The sequence below is a fragment of the Cucurbita pepo genome, chromosome LG09, assembly GCF_002806865.2.
Source record: "Cucurbita pepo subsp. pepo cultivar mu-cu-16 chromosome LG09, ASM280686v2, whole genome shotgun sequence".
NCBI classification, from domain to species: Eukaryota; Viridiplantae; Streptophyta; class Magnoliopsida; order Cucurbitales; family Cucurbitaceae; genus Cucurbita; species Cucurbita pepo.
Window position 1 is genome coordinate 9,343,318 of NC_036646.1, and position 18,074 is coordinate 9,361,391.

At 33.9% G+C, this 18,074-nt stretch overlaps 2 protein-coding genes across 2 annotated transcripts; both read left to right on the forward strand.

Annotated features, from left to right (window-relative positions):
• Positions 1 to 5,863: 5,863 nt before the first annotated feature.
• LOC111802382 lies at positions 5,864 to 10,747 on the forward strand. The gene is made up of 7 exons (XM_023686726.1): positions 5,864 to 6,174; positions 6,299 to 6,525; positions 8,906 to 9,123; positions 9,342 to 9,582; positions 9,785 to 9,870; positions 9,956 to 10,047; positions 10,120 to 10,747. Exons 2-7 carry the CDS (start codon positions 6,418 to 6,420, stop codon positions 10,407 to 10,409), a joined length of 1,035 nt encoding a protein of 344 aa, XP_023542494.1. The 5' UTR covers positions 5,864 to 6,174; positions 6,299 to 6,417; the 3' UTR covers positions 10,410 to 10,747.
• A 1,386-nt stretch (positions 10,748 to 12,133) lies between these two features.
• Positions 12,134 to 17,870, forward strand: LOC111802383. The gene is made up of 7 exons (XM_023686727.1): positions 12,134 to 12,852; positions 13,709 to 13,938; positions 14,294 to 14,999; positions 15,376 to 15,706; positions 15,783 to 15,877; positions 16,074 to 16,268; positions 17,194 to 17,870. The coding sequence occupies exons 1-7, from the start codon at positions 12,649 to 12,651 to the stop codon at positions 17,731 to 17,733; spliced, it is 2,301 nt and encodes a 766-aa protein (XP_023542495.1). The 5' UTR covers positions 12,134 to 12,648; the 3' UTR covers positions 17,734 to 17,870.
• Positions 17,871 to 18,074: the final 204 nt, after the last annotated feature.

Below are 18,074 nucleotides of genomic sequence, written 5' to 3' on the forward strand. Positions count from 1 at the left end.
GAATCAAAATAGTGATCAATGATCTGGAAGTTCGTTTCAGTTCAAGAGTGAAAATACTGTATTTAAAGAACTAAAATACTGTAATCCCGTAAACGTTTTCCTTCTCGTACTGTAATATTGAAAATTTGAAATTATGTTGGTATATTTTGACTTCTCAAGTATTATTAAATTTAATAAAAATTATATTAAAAAATGAAAATTATTCACTAAAAATATTTTTCGAAATGAATAATTATATATATATATATATATATGTATATATATATAATTTTATGGGGATAAGAATTGAAACAAATAATAATAATAGAATTTTTTTTTTACAATGATTCAAATATTCATTTAATGAAATAAATTTATGAATTTGTGATATTTACAAAATTTATGATGTTTCCATATATTTAAACGGTATATATTAATTTATTATATAATTTTTAATGACATCATTGACAGATAAAATCACTTTTATTGATTGGTGGCTTTATTTTATTGTATTATTATAGATATGAAATAATAATATATTTTTATTGGTTAAAGAAAACAAAGGAAAATGCAATTTTTATTGGTTCTGCGGCGTTGGTACTTGCTACTAAGCCCACCGTTTTTCAATAAAGAATGTAGCGTTTTTCTATAGTGATCCGTTTCTTGCATGTCGAGGATTCGATTTATTGGTCAACTAACTATCGATTTATTGAACGAGAAGTTAAGCACGAGCGAGAAAATTGATAAAAGAAACTAATTGATGTTTGACTACGAAGGGTTTGTGTTCAACTTTACGAGTTGCTTGGTTGAAAGGGGTCTGTTTCTTGCACGTCCAGAATTTGATCAAAACAACCAACGATCAGTTTATTGAACGAGAAGTTAAGGAAGGATTAGAAAATTGATAAAAGAACGTAACCGATGCTTGTCTACGAAGGGTTTATGTTCAACTCCACGAGTTGCTAGGTTGAAAGGGACCCATTTCTTACATGTCTAGGATTCGATCAGATCAACCAACGACCGAGAAGTTAAGCAAGGGTTAAAAAATTGATAAAAGAACGTAACCGATGCTTGTCTACGAAGGGTTTATGTTCAACTCCACGAGTTGCTGGGTTGAAAGGGACCCGTTTCTTGCATGTCCAGAATTCGATCAGATCAACTAACGACCTGTTTATCAAACGAGAAGTTAAGCAAGGGTTAGAAAATTGACAAAAAGAATGTAACTGATGCTTGACTACGAAGGGTTTTATGTTCAACTCCACGAGTTGCTGGGTTGAAAGGGACCCGTTTCTTGCATGTCCAGGATTTGATCAGATCAACCAACGACCGATTTATTGAACGAAAAGCTAAGTAAAGATTAGAAAATTGACAAAAAGAACCTAACCGATGCTCGATGTTTGACTACCGAGGGAAGATTTATGTTCAACTCCTTTTTTTTTATTTTGTTTAATAAAAATAACGTTAATATCCAAAACAAATATTTTCTTAGAAGCTATTCTTAATATTTTGAAGAAAAAAAAAACGTGTGATTATTTAAAATGAAAAATAATAATAATAAAAATTAAAAAAAATAACGAAAATGGGCCTAGGAGAAAATCGGGATGGGTTGGGCCGACATACTTTATGAAGTTGGGGTTTTTTTTTTTTTTTTTTTTTAATGTTTTTCAATAATAATAATAATAATAATAATATTTTTTTTACGGAAACTCAATTATTTTTAATACTTTTTTTACCGCTAAACTTGTTAATTAAACTTTTAAATATGATAAGAATAATAAATTAGGCGAATCTAAATCTCAATTAGATAAAACTATTCTACTTTTTACTTTTACATATAAATTTTTATCTTTTATCTTTTTAAAATTAGAAAATATTCATATATGTTGTTGATTTTTTTTTTAACAAAACATATATATAAATATTATATTCATTTCAATTTGAAAACCGAGATTTTGGCGGGATCAACCCACCAATCAAAAATAGGGTTACGAGCCAACCTTACCGTACTCTTAAAATATTAAAACATTTAACGTTTGTAACCAACTATAGCGATGTATTATGACTCGTAAATGTTTAATATTCAAACTTTGTAATATTTTAGTTATTAATAAAAACATATTTTATGGATGAATAAAATTATTAAAATATATATATATGTATAAAAGTTTTAAATTTACATATTAATAAATTAAATTCAAAATTAATACCGATTAAATAGATAAGTACAAGGGTAAAATCGACTTTTAATTTAAAAAAAAATAACATTCGGTCTTGGAATATGATGGACATAAAGATGAGAGTAGAGACATATCTTTCTCGGTCAGACCTTAGGCTAAATAAAATGTAGACAAAATATTTGGCATCAAATTCGTAATAAATTAATGGGTTTTTTAATTTAAATTCTTTAATTCCATCCATAAATTACTAATTTTGAAAACTCCCTTCTCTACGTAAATTCTAATTAAATCAATTTTCCTTATTTTCTCCTTTATTTATTTATTTATTTATTTATTTAACGGGAAATAATTAAAAATAAATAACAATAATAAATCTTAAATGTAATTAAAGCCAAATTATTTATTTCAGGAAATAATTTTAAAAATACACACCCACTCAATTTTTCGTTACTATATTAGCTAAAGAGAGACTAAAATTGGCATTATTCGCTATTTTAATGCGTTTTTGTAATATATATAATTTAGTTATAAAAAAATATTTATGTATTTATATATTTATTTATTTGTTGCAAAATTAGAGTTTTGCACGTCTGTGTTCAAAATGGGCTTTTAAGGATAGTGTTAGATGACACGAGTGTACCAACATTATACTTATACCTTTAAATCGAAAGTGTATGGAACGCTCCCCTGTACGATATTTGTAAATGACTGAGCATGGACGTGCGAAAGTTCATGGCTCAATAGTATTTAGATGGATGGTTGGGATGTCCCGATGTATAGTTGATTCATGGGTCGATTCTCAATAAGTATGTCTGTGGGAGAAACAAGGATCAATGACATCCTGAAATATAGGACACCATAAAAGAATGCAGATATTGAATAAACTTATAATTTGTACAAGTTAAGTCTCTCAAAAAATTTTAAAATTATTCGATATAAACTTTAATGTTGTGGTTAAAGAACTTTAAAATTTTAAATTTATGTCCTTTCTAAATTTTTAAAAATTAGAAAAATTAAAAACTAAATTGTAATTTAAAAACTAAATCGTAAGTTTGAAACATATTATATATATATATATATATATATATATATATATATATATATATGTATATATATGTATATACAGTCTGTCAAACGCGTTTACTAAAAAGATTAAAACGAAATGTTTATTTTTATTTAAGATACGCATCTCAAAAAGAAATAAAAAATACATTCGATCGTGTATTTTCTCAACCGTACTTTTTATTTTTTATTTTTTGAATAAATGCTTCGTCCTCTAAAGTACGTATGCTATTTTCTATGCTCTTATCCCGTTACTTTATAATTTTTTTAAAATATATATATATATATTTATTTATTTATTTATTTTCATTTAATTAAGATTTTATAACAGTTGAGTTATTTTTTAAAAATTACATTATAAATAGTTTTTAAAAAATTAATGGTTATTGGAGAATAAATAATAAAAAATAATTAGGAAATTTTTTAAATCCAACTAATTTCACACGTGGAAATACGGTGGTATCCACTCACATTTACAAAAATATATAATTTTATACAAAAATTAATTATAAATTTAATTTGTGGTTTTTTCAAATTTAAATTTATTTAGTCTCTAAAATTTAAAAGTCATAAACTTTGTATTTAATAAATTTTTAATATATAAGATATCAATTTTATATATAATTTTAGAAATTAATTAATTTAATAAATATAAAAATAAAATTTATATCTACTAGAATTCTAAAATTTTATTTTAATAAAAATTATATTGTGATAGGATAAATTTTGAATATTAAATTGGTTACAAATAAATTATTATTTCAGTCAAAATATTGGGACAAAAAAAATATTTTTTTAAAGGAAAGTATAAAATAAAAATAAATATTTAAATTGAAGAGATAAAATAAGAATGAGCATAAGAAGACAAGAAAGATGTCAGTCTTTCGTTGCAAACGTGTTGAATAATCAAAGATTCTTTTTTATTTTAATAATATATAATTTTTGTGAACCAAACAAATTCGAAATTTCTAATTTACTTTTTTATTTTTTTATTTTTTTTATAGCCTCGAGATTTTGGATAAAATCAAAATATTAAATTCTACCCTCGTATCACGTTTTAATATATTTTAGTTTCCATTTTATAACAAATTCTCAAATTAATCATTTATATTTTAAAATTTTGTTATATTAAAATATATTTGACATGCGGCGTGCTTGGAGAATAAATAATGTTCGAAATTATTTAAAATATTTAAAATTATTACTTATACCAATAATATATATTTTTCTTTTCGGTTACTCAATTATAAAAATTCCTTTGAAGCAATCTTACGTTGTGTCTGTGGAACATGTGAGTAACGACAAAACATGTTTTTCGATAACACTGTCATAAAAACTCCAACATTAAACGTATTTATTTTAAAGTAATTTTATGCTGGGTTACCGTTTGAGAATTTGCTGGACAAAACAAGCTGAAATGACATGTATTGGTGGGTGGGAATAGTCTTCGCTCTTAAAAGTAGGTAACATGGTCACATTGCAGTAGAATATCGAGGTCATCAAGTAGTTTTCACTTTCAGAAACGACAAGTAGGTAACATGATTATATTACAAAAGGGCGTCGAGACTATCAACATCAAGTCCTAGACATCGGTGTTAGAACCTGAATATATATATATTTTAAAAAAGACAATAATTTAATAATCAATCAGTGATAAATTATTTAAGAAAAAATATAATTGAGACTTTTATGAATCTGGAAATGATCTATTATTGTATATATATATATTTTTTTTTTTAAATATAGAAAATGTATATTATAGCAATTTTTAGATACAAAATATATTTCAGTTAGTACCGTTATTCTAATTAATGAGCAAATAATATGGCATATAAATATATATTTCAGTTATTTCAAGATAATTTTATTTAGATCTCAAATTATTTAATTTTTATAAAGAAAATAGAGCCGGATCTAGTTATATTAATAATTAAAATTTAATAAAAGTCAATTATTAAAAAGTTTACGGATTAAAAAAGATACTGTACGCTTTTACCTGTATCATCACTCATGCGCAATTTATAATTTTAAAACGTTTTAACAGTGAAAATTTCCACACTTTTACAACAAAATTTTCGTTCCCCTCTCCAACCAATATGGATCTCACAATCCACCTCTTAGATGTCAGCGTATTCGCTAGTACACCGCATAGTCTTGACTTTCTAATACCATTTGTAACCGTTTAAGTCCACGACTAGCAAATATTATTCGCATTGATCCGTTACGTATTTTCGTTAACCTCGTACTTGTAAAATATATTTATTATGAATAAATTTTTATATTTTTATAAGAAATGTTTCGTTTCCGGATAATAAATCAAAAAGTGAGGGAAGCGAAAAAAAGAAAATGAAAAGAAAATAAAGGACAAATTGAGGTGTCAAGGTGGCCTATGAACAGAACTCTTTGATAGCAAACGTGTAGCTTGGTTAACCCCTCCGTAGCATTCTCAGCAGTGCGTTCCATTACCATGCCGCAGCGTCCCCTCTACACGCGGCGAAAATAAAAACATTTTAATTTATTATTCCCCATATAAATCCTTTTTTTTTGTTTATTAAATTAAAAAAAAAATATATATATATATATATAATTTTCATTTAAGAATATCCTTTTTTTATTTAATTTTAATTTAATTTAATTTCTCTCGTCTTTATCTCCGGGCAATTTATTTATTGGAGAGCCAAAAATCAGTGTCCTTCGCCCAATTACTTCAATTAATTCCCAATAAATCGATTAAAATAATGCTATGAATCTGTGCCTCTGAGATGCCAATTTCTCAGTCAAAATCTCTTCTCCTATCCTCAATCCCTCGTCTTCTTCATCTCCGGATCCGCCTTCTTGCTTCACTCCGTCCTTCTCTGTCGCCATTAATGGCTTCCTCTTCCTCTTCCTCCATCATTTCCGAGTCTGCTGCGGGAGAAATCGCCGAAGGATTCATTCATTGCTGATTAAAATCTGAACAGTACGTTTACTTCTTCTTCTTCTTCTCTCTCTGATTTCTTCTTTTTCCTTTTACTTCCACTTCTCATTCTCTGTAATCAATTCCTCTACTCCGCCGCTGAATCCGCTTTTCCTGTTTTCATCAGCCGGATTAGCCGATCAAGTTCTTCGTTCTTCCGTGTATTTAACCACCGGAAATTCACATTCTTCGAAAAAAAAAGCCCTAGCCGGAATTCCGATCGGAAGCGAGATTCAGAGTGAATCGATGACTCAAACGGCGTCGTTTAGTTTCGCCAATCGTAAAAGTTCCTCGAATTTGGAGCGGTTTCTTCAATGCGTTACTCCTTCCGTTCCTTGGCGAACTCTTCCTCAGGTAAAAAGCAAAAAACCCTTAATCTTTTTATTTTTCCGTTTATTTTGTTAATTTATTGTTATATTATACCTTAATTTTAATTACAGAATTTAAAATTCTCCCATTTTCCGCCACCATTATAATTTATTTTCCATATTCACCGTTATAATTATTAATTTTCTTGCCATTTTTATAGATAAAGATATTTACTACATTTATTATATTTATTATATTTTTTCTGNAAAAAAAAAAAAAAAAAAAAAAAAAAAAAAGAGTCGGAGTGAATCCGCGGGAATAATACTAAACGTGGCGGATAGATTTCTAATTTCCTCAACTCGCTGAGTCACCTTTTCTCCTTTTTGTCTTTTTGTGTAAATTATGTAATGGGCCGAGTCGTTGTCCTTCTGGGCCCATTAAGACTAAGATAGCTATAATATTCTCCGAATATACCATATATATACACCAATCTCCTCTTCTACTAATTTATAATAATGCCAAATTAATAAAAATATTTTTGCTAAAAAAAATAATTTAAAAAATTTTTAAACCTTAAAAATTTTCAATAATACTCTTGAATTTTAAAAATTTTAAATTTTAAAAGTAGCTTCAACATTATCAACGGAATCTATTAGCATCTCATAATAGGTATTTTTTATTTTTTTTCTTTTAAAGTTTGAACGTATTTTTTTAAAATTTTTTTAATAAAAAAAATGGTATTAATGAAACTTTTGAAAATTCGTATTTTTAAAATAAAGTATAAACGGTTTCCGTCCGAAATTAACGGTAATTTTTTTTTTTTTTTTTTGAAAGTTTAAGGATATTATTGAAACTTTTGAAAGTTTTTGGGTATTTTTTTAAATAAAGTAGGGTTTTTTTTTTTTTTTTTAATAATTTAGTGAATTTATGATAATTATTTTTAATCAATATATAATTATTTTTATTGAATTATGTTTCTGGTGTAGTAATTATAAACTCATTATCATAATATTTTTTAAATTAGCTATTTTTGTCATTTGGTTAGAAAACAAAATAAATTATTATTTTTTTTAAATTATATTTAGGCCGACCCTACAAGGGTGGCCATTAAGCAACGTGCTTAAAGAGACGGGCCCACGTGTCATATTGATTGGCTTTTAAAGAAATATTCCTCTACTTTTTCCCTTCCATAAATAAAAATATTTTGTAAATTAAATTTGATTGATATTCATCACAAAAAGATAGAACTTGTGGGGCATCATTTTTCGTCATGAAGTGCTAAATTAGAGGTGTTAAAAGAATGGGTTGGGCACCAACTCGAAAAATTTTAAATTAATAATCATTCGGTTGGATTGTTAATAGTAAGGATTGTTTGTTTGAGTTTAAAAAATTTATAATCGAACAATTGAATTAGGTATAAAAGGATGTTCCTACCTAACTTGGGTTAGGAATCACGACTCTCCACAATAGTATGATATTGTCCACTTCAATAGTATGATATTGTCCACTTTGGGTATTATAAGCTCTCGTAGCTTTGTTTTGGGCTACCCCGAAAGGCCTCATACCAATGGAGATTAGTTAGTATAACCCATGGTCTTCTACTAAATTAACTAATGTGGGACTCACTCCCATCAATCCTCCCTGAGGCTTATGGAGCTCTCGAATAGCCTCCCCTTAATCGAGGCTCGACTCCTTTCTCTGGAGCCCTCAAACAAAGTACACCCTTTGTTTGACACTTTAGTCACTTTTGACTACACCTTCGAGGCTCACAATTCTTTGTTCGATATTTGAGGATGCTATTGACATGGCTAAGTTTAGAGCATGGTTCTAATACCATGTTAGGAATCACGACTCTCCACAATGGTATGATATTGTCCACTTTGAGCATAAGCGCTCGTGGCTTTGTGTTGGGCTACCCCAAAAGGCCTCATGTCAATGGAGATTAGTATTCCTCACTTATAAACCCATGATCTTCCACTGAATTAACCAACGTGGGACTCACTCCCAATAATCTTCAACAACTTGACCCAACCTATGAACACGCTTATGCTAAATAATGTTGTAATTACATCATTTTTAGTCCATATATTAGTGTTTTTCGTTTTAACTGAAACGTTAATGTTAGACTTTATTATTAACTTGCTTGAGATTTAAAACTTCACTCAAGCTTTTCGGGTTTAGCGATGATTTATTATCGCATTAGAGTAAGAGGTCGAGTAGGAGGTCGAGTAGGAGGTCGTGTGTTTCGAAAGAGTGATCAAGAGGGTGGGAATTTGAAGCCATTGGTTGCTGTGCTGTCTAAGCCTCATTTTGTTGTATGCAATTCATGGAAGATCTTTTGTGCAGCCAGTAGGGTAGAACTTGCTTGTAAGTGTTTCTGTCTTACTTTCTCTAAACTTACTATCATCTTTTCTTTTTCATATAGAGCTGCCTTCATGATCTCAATAGTCATTGGCAACAACCTGATAAAGATACGGTTCAGTACTTCACGCTCGGCGAGCTATGGGATTGCTATAACGAATGGAGTGCATATGGCGCCGGTATCCCGATACAGTTGAACGGTTCCGAGACTGCCATGCAGTTCTATGTGCCTTATCTGTCTGCAATTCAGATCTACACAAGCAAGCCTGTTGCCCCTCCCAGGTATACTTAAAAAGGGAATGTTTGATATGCTCCTGTTGTATTGCACTGTATTATGAGATGTCACGTTGGTTGGGGAGGAGAACGGAACATTTTTTATAAGGGTGTTGAAACCTCTCCCTAATAGACGTGTTTTAAAAAACTTGAACGGAACATATCTGCTAGTGGTGGGCTTGGCTGTTATAGTATGTAATCTATTTTTGTTCGATTTCTCTTTATAGAAACCGAAGATATGATAGCGACATGGCAGAATGCGAAAGTGATTCGTGGAGTGACGATAGCTGGAGTGATAACCTGTCAAGATCCTTGAGCAACAACTCTAGCAGGACATGGGATGCGGTTTCTGAAGATTCGAGCTTCGACCAGGACGGATCGTGGTCGTTAAGGGAAAAACTTGGTTACCTCTCTTTACAATATATGGAGATGTCTTCTCCTTATTGGAGAGTGCCTCTTTTGGACAAGGTATGCCTATTTTTTGAGCTTGCATAAAAGAAAAGTATATCCTCAACCTCGACGTTCCGACGAGCATTTCTCGTCGAGGTTGGAAACTCGATGTCGTTAAGAACAAGAAAAACAAAACCTATTGAACTTCAAATTTAACTGTTCTATAGTGGTTGATATTATGAACATTTTCTTTACTTATGTTCGAAAATTTTCATTTCAGATAACGGAACTAACTCAAACATATCCAGCTCTAAATACACTTAGGAGCGTGGATCTTTCTCCAGCAAGTTGGATGGCTGTTTCTTGGTAAACAACACCGCCTTCCTCTATCTATCGATCGACACAAGCTTTCGGGTTATTGATTTTGTTTGCTGCGTTCGGCTTGAATCAGGTATCCTATTTATCATATCCCGAGTCAAATAAACGACAAGGACTTCTCGACATGCTTTCTAACGTATCATACATTGTCTTCGTCTTTCCAAGGTGCGTAATTGTCTGTCTATACTCGTTTCCGAATATGTTAGAATTCTTTGTCCAATGTTTGATGAATTCCAGATTGCTCCATGGATCATGAAGGGCAAGATGGATGTACTTGTTCGAATATCGCAACCGCAGGCCAAACCGACGACAAAACGAGCGGTTTTTCTTCTTCTTCTTCTTCTTCTTCTTGCCTTTTCCCATTTGGGTTAGCCACTTACAGAATGCAGGGAGATCTCTGGCTGCAGCCAGAGACATCGGATTACGAACGGATGGTCGATCTCTATCATACCGCCGATTCGTGGTTGAAACAGCTCAACGTTCATCACCACGACTTCAACTTCTTTTCCCTTCACTCAACCTTGTAGATAATGAGCTTCTTTTGTGCAACCAACATGAGAATACTATGCCTTGCCTCTTCCCACAGCACTTCACTTGACAGTTTAGCTAGAAAACTGAGTTTGATTGATTAAGAACAACAATCCTTTTGTAGTTTTTAACTCAGAAAAAAAAATGATGAACAAACAATTGTTGTGCTTTGAGGATGAGTTTTGTATTTAAGTTCAAGGCTGCTGCTTTCCTTTGGACCTTTTGTTGTGCTGTGTCGTGGACTTCCCTGACATTTAGAGGCTGCTGCTTTTTACAACATGCCTGATTGGAAGTTGTTTTGTAATGCAAGTTTCTATTATTGTACGTTACACGCTCTCGAGAAGCTTCTCGGCTCGTAGCTTTTAATAGACTCAAAACACGTACTTAGATCGTTCCTTTTTCTGATATACGAAATATGATCGATTTTGTTTGCTAGTGTGACGAAAAAGAAAGAAAAGCGCTTCTGGCCTAGGGATGTCCCCACACGGAGAGTTTGCCCTCCCGGGTATGTTTGCCATATATCGGAGTGGAAGATGGAATCCGGGCGGATTGAGGCAAAAAAATCTCTTCAAAGACAATATTCAATAACTGAGAAAGCGCATCCAAACCAATGGTATCAGCCTGGTTTGTTGGGTTGGGTAATGTCTCGCAGCTCCCCTAGTTTGTTTGGTTTGGGAAAAGCGGTTGCATGGAGCGGAACATCGGTCGAAACAACCGATGTTCCGGGGGCCCATTAGGATAGTCGTGTGACATGAGCACCGGACTAAGGGGTGTAACTATTTCTAGTTCTTTTTGAAAAAAAATGTATTTTTCGAGGTAGAATTAAAAGCTGGATTCAGAGCCCTAATAGTCTCGATACGAGATTTTTCTACCTCCCTTACGATAGGATCGAATTACCTACTTGACTTGTTTTAAATTGTTTCTATGGTTGATGACGATCACCACAAACTAATGCAGATTCTTCTAGTATGTTTTGTTCTTACTCACGTGATTTTAAGAAACTTACCGAAAAATTGTAAATATATTTAACTTTGGAGTTCCGAGAAGGAAGTAGAGGTGTTCAAGATATTGGATGACTAGAAAAATCCAATCAACCGAACCTGTATGGTTCGAGTTGGATTATAAACTTATTTCAGTGGGACAGATTCAAAAAAAAAAAAAAAATTATGGGTTGAGTGGTTCGTTAATTTTCAAGAAACTGGATCGGGTTGAACGGAATTCATTTAAATTTATTATTAATTTAAAAATATATATTTTTACTCGCAATAAAATTATATAAACGACATTTATTTTTATTTTTATTTAATTTCTCGATTATGTTATTCAAAATATATATTCAAATTAAGTTTAAATTTGAATAGACCATCCAAACGGCCCGAACCAACTCAATCCATAAAATTTGTGGTTGAACGGTGTGAGTTGAAAAATTTACAGAGTAGATAAATTGGTTGAGTCTAAACATCCAAACCCGACACACAAACACTCTCGAGATGGAAGAATAGTTTGTTAATATAGATAATAACTATCCGCTTTTTAAACATTTTTTAATTATCATAATAAAACTCATTTATTATTTATTTTATCATTTTATCTTATTTGAGTTATCCATGAGAATCAAAATGAAAACCGTAAGAAAAATATGTTTGGGCTTTAAATAGTAAATTAATAATTCCATAAATCATGTTCATGTAATTTAAGAAACTTCTGTGAATCGTTTAATAGGTAATTCCATAATTACACAATTTCTAATAATTCGAACCAATTTCTTCAAAAAGCCACCTCGAATTTGCAAAAACTCCAATGAATTTGAGAATTGGATTAAGAAATTCTCAGAAATGTTCTTGAGAAAATGATGAACAAATACCTTAATTGGGAAGGAAATTGTAAACCCAAAATTTCTCATTGATTTTGAGAATGAGAGCCGTAGAGGCACCCATCGCAACCGTCGCCATTGCTTCGCTGGGATCAATTCTTCATTTAAACCGTCTATGAAACTGCAGGAAAATTGTTGAGTTCGTGTGTTTGTGGATAGTAATGAAACAAAAAGAAGGGATTCATGCGTTACAAGACTCCGTATCTGTTGGTTTCGATTACTTATACTTCCATATATTGGGGATTAAGCTCCACGCAACCGGATCCAGTGCCTGATTCCGATTCCGATACCGATTCTTCTGTGTTCTTCGTGTCGATTTCGTGTAATTCGATGGTTCAGAGTTGGTAATTTGCGAACAAATTCAAATGGCGGCGCTCTTGATTCTGACGTTCGCGTTTGGATTTGTGTTTGGGGTTGTGGCAACCGTTGCAGCGGAGGCTTATGGAGCGTTCGTCATTTTGAACAAGTTGAGCAAGAGGTCTCAGAAGGATTTGGCTAAAGTTAATGCCAAGTTAGCGCAATCCAAGCCAGATCTCCATCAATCCCTCGATTATCTTTCCCACAAACAGGTATTTTATGGTGCCCTAATCTTGGAAATGAGCGTTTGTTGTTCTAAATTCAGGTTTTCTGTGTTCTTGTTTCGCTCCAGAATTCATACCTGTGGAAATTTCATTGAAATTCCATAGTTTCGCCACTGATTAATGTTCGTTTTGGTGATTGATTTTACTATAATTCTGGATTTTGGTGCTTATTTTACTTGCATAGATTCTGTTTTGGTGCTTATATGAGTAAGGAATACATCTCCATTGGTATGAGACCTTCTAAGGGCTCAAAGCCACGAGAGTTTATGCCCAAAGTGGACAATATCATACTATTGTGGAGAGTCGTTATTCCTCACATGATATCAGAGTCATGTCAATAGAATCCTCAAATGTCGAACAAGTGTACTTTGTTCAATGACTTTAGAAAAGGAGTCGAGCCTCAATTAAGTGGATTAAGGGGGTATCAGAGTTATGCTCTTAACTTAGCTATGTTAATAGAATCCTTAAATGTTGAATAAATGATGTATTTTGTTCGAGGACTCCAGAGAAGGAGTCGAGTTCCATAGACCTCAAGGAAAGCTCTATAGTGTACTTTGTTCGAGGGGAGGATTGTTGATGTTCGTTTTGGTGATTGATTTTACTATAATTCTGGATTTTGGTGCTTATTTTACTTGCATAGATTCTGTTTTGGGCTCTCTGAAATATACATATGGGAATAACTTTGATATGAGAAGATTGCTTCCAAGTTATAGCCATAATGCTTCAATTTTAGCTAATTCTTAAGAGGAAACTATATCATCCGTGGCAGTGATTTAGCTAATTCTTAAGAGGAAAATATATGATCAAGTAGGCTGGTAATATAAATGTGATATTCATTCCTTAGGGTTCTGTTTGGATACTAGAATCGAGCGTCGTCGAAGATTTCAAAGAGAAAGCGACTAAAGAACAAAAGAAAAGGAAGGATTTCTGGGAGGTAACTCCTAGCAAAAAGTATGCAAGAATCAAGGACCATTCGTTAACGATATTGGAACCGGATGGTAAGGAGAAAACAATTCGATTAAAAGGCTGCACCATTGAAGCTGTTTCGGCGTCGGCCCTTCCTTCACGAAAATGGTAATTTTCTTCTTATTTCACTTGTTTTCAATACTTATGAAATCGATATAAAAAGTTGATTCGGTTGAGTGCTTGTAATATGTCCATAAATCCACACAAAGCACACGATATTCACGAACACATTTGGGAAATTTAGAGTAGAGAAAATGCAAGGTTTTATTGCTCGATTAGGACACTCGAGAATAAGCTTCGTGTTTTGATAACAGCGGTGAAGTCTCTAGCACGTGATGATGTTCTTGGTCAAATTTTTTGTTGGGTTAAAGACATTTCTGTTTTGTTGTTACTAATTGCTTTTTTTTTTTGAGATGCTGAATTGAAGAAATCATCTGTTTTGATGTGATTATTGGAATTTCAGGGTGAAAAGGTTCCCTTTAAAATTGGAAAATAGAACCTCTGTGATTTATAATGAAAGTAAAACAATTTTCATTTTTCTTGAGACTTCCTGGGAGAAGGAAGCATGGTGTAAAGCCCTGCGTTTAGCGTCGTGTGTCGACAAAGAAAGACTGCGCGGGTTTGCTAAATTGCAGAAAGAGTTCCATAGTTATATCTCTTCATTAAATACTGGGTATCCTTCATTTATGAAGCCCTCTGCAGGGTACTATGTTGAAGCAATAGATAAGGACATCAAGCCTAACGCTTCGTCTTCGAAGGTTCGCCTATTTTTCAAAAAGCTGACGAAGAAGACGTCGAAGGCTGGTATAGACTACAAAGTAAATTCTTCTTCTTGTTCTTCTTGTTCTTCGTCGTCTTTGCGTGAAGAGAAAAAGTTTAGTGAGAGGTTTCATCCGAGTCCGGATTTTATTTCATCATCGGCTGGGTTAGGAAAAGGAATTCCGAAGGTGGCGAGTGCTAAAAGTTTATCTGAGGAAGTTATGGCATCACCATCAACCTTAACAAATTCAGGAAGCCAAGGTCAGGCCTCTGTTGTCTCTGATCCCGATCCCGATGACAGGCTTTGGACCGATGATGGAACGCTTTGTTGGAATTTGTTCATGTCACGATTTTTTTTTGATGCCACAAGCAATGAAAGGGTAATGAAATCCTTACATGATCGAGTTCAGGTTCGTTTCTTCCCCAAGAGAGCTTTGTTTTTTGACGTGTTGAATCAGTTGAAGTACTGTTAGAAGCATCTCGATGTTTTGCGTCGATTACTTTTATAATGCTCCTCTCATTAATTTCTTTTACTGTTCGATGAATATTTGGAATTCAATCTTAAGAGAACAAGGACGGTTGGGGGACCGAGTGATACAATGCGTGAGAAATGAGACCTATTCGCTTCGGTTAGTTAGATGTTTTGTACGTTTTTAGGCCGTTTGCGAGGAAAGAAAAGGGTATCTTTTTGCGTTCGGTTGGTTTAATGAGGGAGCTATTGAAATTCCCTTGGCTTTGCCCAAATAATAAATAAACTCTTTGGTTTACTTTTGTTTGTCATGGCAGAGGTTGTTGTCTAAGATGAGGACTCCGAGCTACATTGGCGAAGTTATTTGCACCAAAGTTCGTCCGGGAAGCCTCCCGCCCAATATTAATGCTATCAGGGTTCTTCCCTTTGAACTGAATGAGGTATGGGCACTGGAGGTTGACTTCGAATACTCCGGGGGTTTTTGCTTAGATATCGAGACGAGAATTGAAGTTCATGAATTAGATCTTCAAAAAAACGCAGTAGACTCGAAACCCGATTCGAGTGATGTCGGGGAAGTCTCTTTAATTCTAGAAGATTATCTTGGAAAGCAGTTCAGTACTTCTGAAGGAACAGAACAGCATGAGGAAGGTGACTGACTAATCATTAGAAAATATCTATTTTTATTCGAGTAGTTCAAAGTTTCATACGATGTTCGGTTGTGCAGGTAGGTCAGTGAACGGTAAGAATCCCACGGCCTCATCCTCGAGCGGATCTAGGTGGAAATCTCTTATGAATTCGATCGCTAAACAGGTTTCTCAGGTTTGTAAAATCTCTGCATTTTGAGAATTAAGTAAAAGGGTATCGTTTTTGTAAGAAACCGAGCTTTCATACAAAGACGTAAAAAAATGAGGCTCGAATCTAAAAGAATAACGCGTAACCGATAAACAAGAGAAGCCTTAGAGGAAAACGCCCCTAAGGGTATCGTATTTTTCTCATTTTGTTTTTGAATTTATAGGTGCCTATTTCCGTGGTAGTAAAGATTGTAGCTCTTCGAGGGACGCTTCGGTTACATATAAAGCCACCTCCTTCTGATCAGCTATGGTATGGTTTTACATCCATGCCTAATTTGGAGTTGCGCTTGGAATCATCGTTCGGGGACCATAAGATAACGAGTACGCACGTTTCTCAGTTCTTGATCAATCGGCTTAAGGTATGGAGATCTGTTTCCCATACTTGAGATCCTTACGCATTAGTGTAGCACAAGAACTATGGGGTGGATATGGTAACGTGTTAACTTTTGGTGTTGAGTGTGAGATCTCACTATCGCTTGGAGAGGGGAACGAATGATTCTTATAAAGGTGTAGAAACTTTTCCCTAGCAGACACGTTTTAAAACCGTGAGGCTGATGGTGATACGTAATGGGCTAAAACGGATATATCAGCTAGCAGTTGCCTTGGGCTGTTACAAATGGTATTAGAGCCAGACACCAGAGCGGTGTGCCAGCGAGGACATTGGGCCCCCAAAGAGGGTGGATTGTGAGATCCCACATCGATTGAAGAGGGAACGAAACATTTCTTATAAGGGTGTAGAACCCTCTCCCTAGCAAACACATTTAAAAATCGTGAGGCTGATGACGATACGTAACGGGCTAAAGCGGACAATATCTGCTAGCGGTGGCCTCGGACTGTTACAAATGGTATTAAAACCAGACACCAGAGCGGTGTGTCAGCGAAGACGTTCTGCCCCCAAGGGAGGTGGATTGTGAGATTCCACATCGGTAGGAGAGGGGAACGAAGCATTCCTTATAAAGGCGTAGAAACCTCTCTTTAGCAGACACATTTTAAAACCATAAGGCTGACAACAATACGTAACGAGCTAAAGTGGACAATATCTGCTAGCGGTGGCCTTGGGCTGTTACAAATGATATCAAAGCCAGACATCGGCTGGTGTGCCAGCGAGGGCGTTGGGCTCCCAAGGGGGTGGATTGTGAGATCCCACATCGGTTGGAGAGAGAGAGTAACGAAACATTCTTTATAAGCGTGTAGAAACCTCTCCTAAGCAGACATGTTTTAAAACCGTTTTATTACATAAACTCCTGCTGATTACTGCCATTGTTATCAATTATAATTATGCAGGCAATGATCAGGGATACTTTAGTGCTCCCCAACTATGAAAGTATATACTTCCCATTCATGACGGCAGAAAAGGACGACTGGGTTCCACGGGATGCTGCACCATTCATGTGGCTTAACCATGAAAATCAAAGATCCCATCCAGTTGAACCCAAAAACAGAGCTGAAGCCAATAAAACCACCGCCACCGATCAACACGGAACCGAGCAAAGAAAACCGAAGAACATCGAATCGTCTCAGCCACACTCCGACTTGCCACAAGCATCAAAGACATCATCAAGTAAGGCACTGTACAGAAACGAAACGAAAATCCCTTTGTTAGAATACGATGAGAAAGAGCGAGATAGAGAGTACGTCCAAGAGAACGAATCGCCCTCGAGATCTGTAAGCTTTTCGGGGCAGGAAAGAAAAGAGGGCGAAGAAGATGAGCCAAAGCCAAGGAGAATAGGAAGAAGAGCAAGAATGCGTGAAATAGGGAAGAAGATGGGGGAGAAAATAGAAGAAAAGAGCAAGAACATTGTTGAGAAGATGCGAGGACCATAAGTTTTGTTTTCAACCCTTTTCTGTATAGATACATACATACATTACACCTTATTATTCACTCATGAACAACACAAAAGAAGCTTACACAACAAAGATTTTTTTATGTAATACTTGTAAAAGAACATTGTTCGAACTAATTCTGAAGTATACACCAAAAGTCGGGAAGTAGAGATGTCCATTAGGTGGGGACGGGGACGAGGACAGGGACACCTTCCTGTCTCTGTTTTGCGTCCACGACCCTGCTTCCTATTTCATCCCTCATTCGGAGACGGGGATTCATCACGACAATTTGTGGGAATTATATATATATATATGTGCATATATATATAAAGTTATTTTTG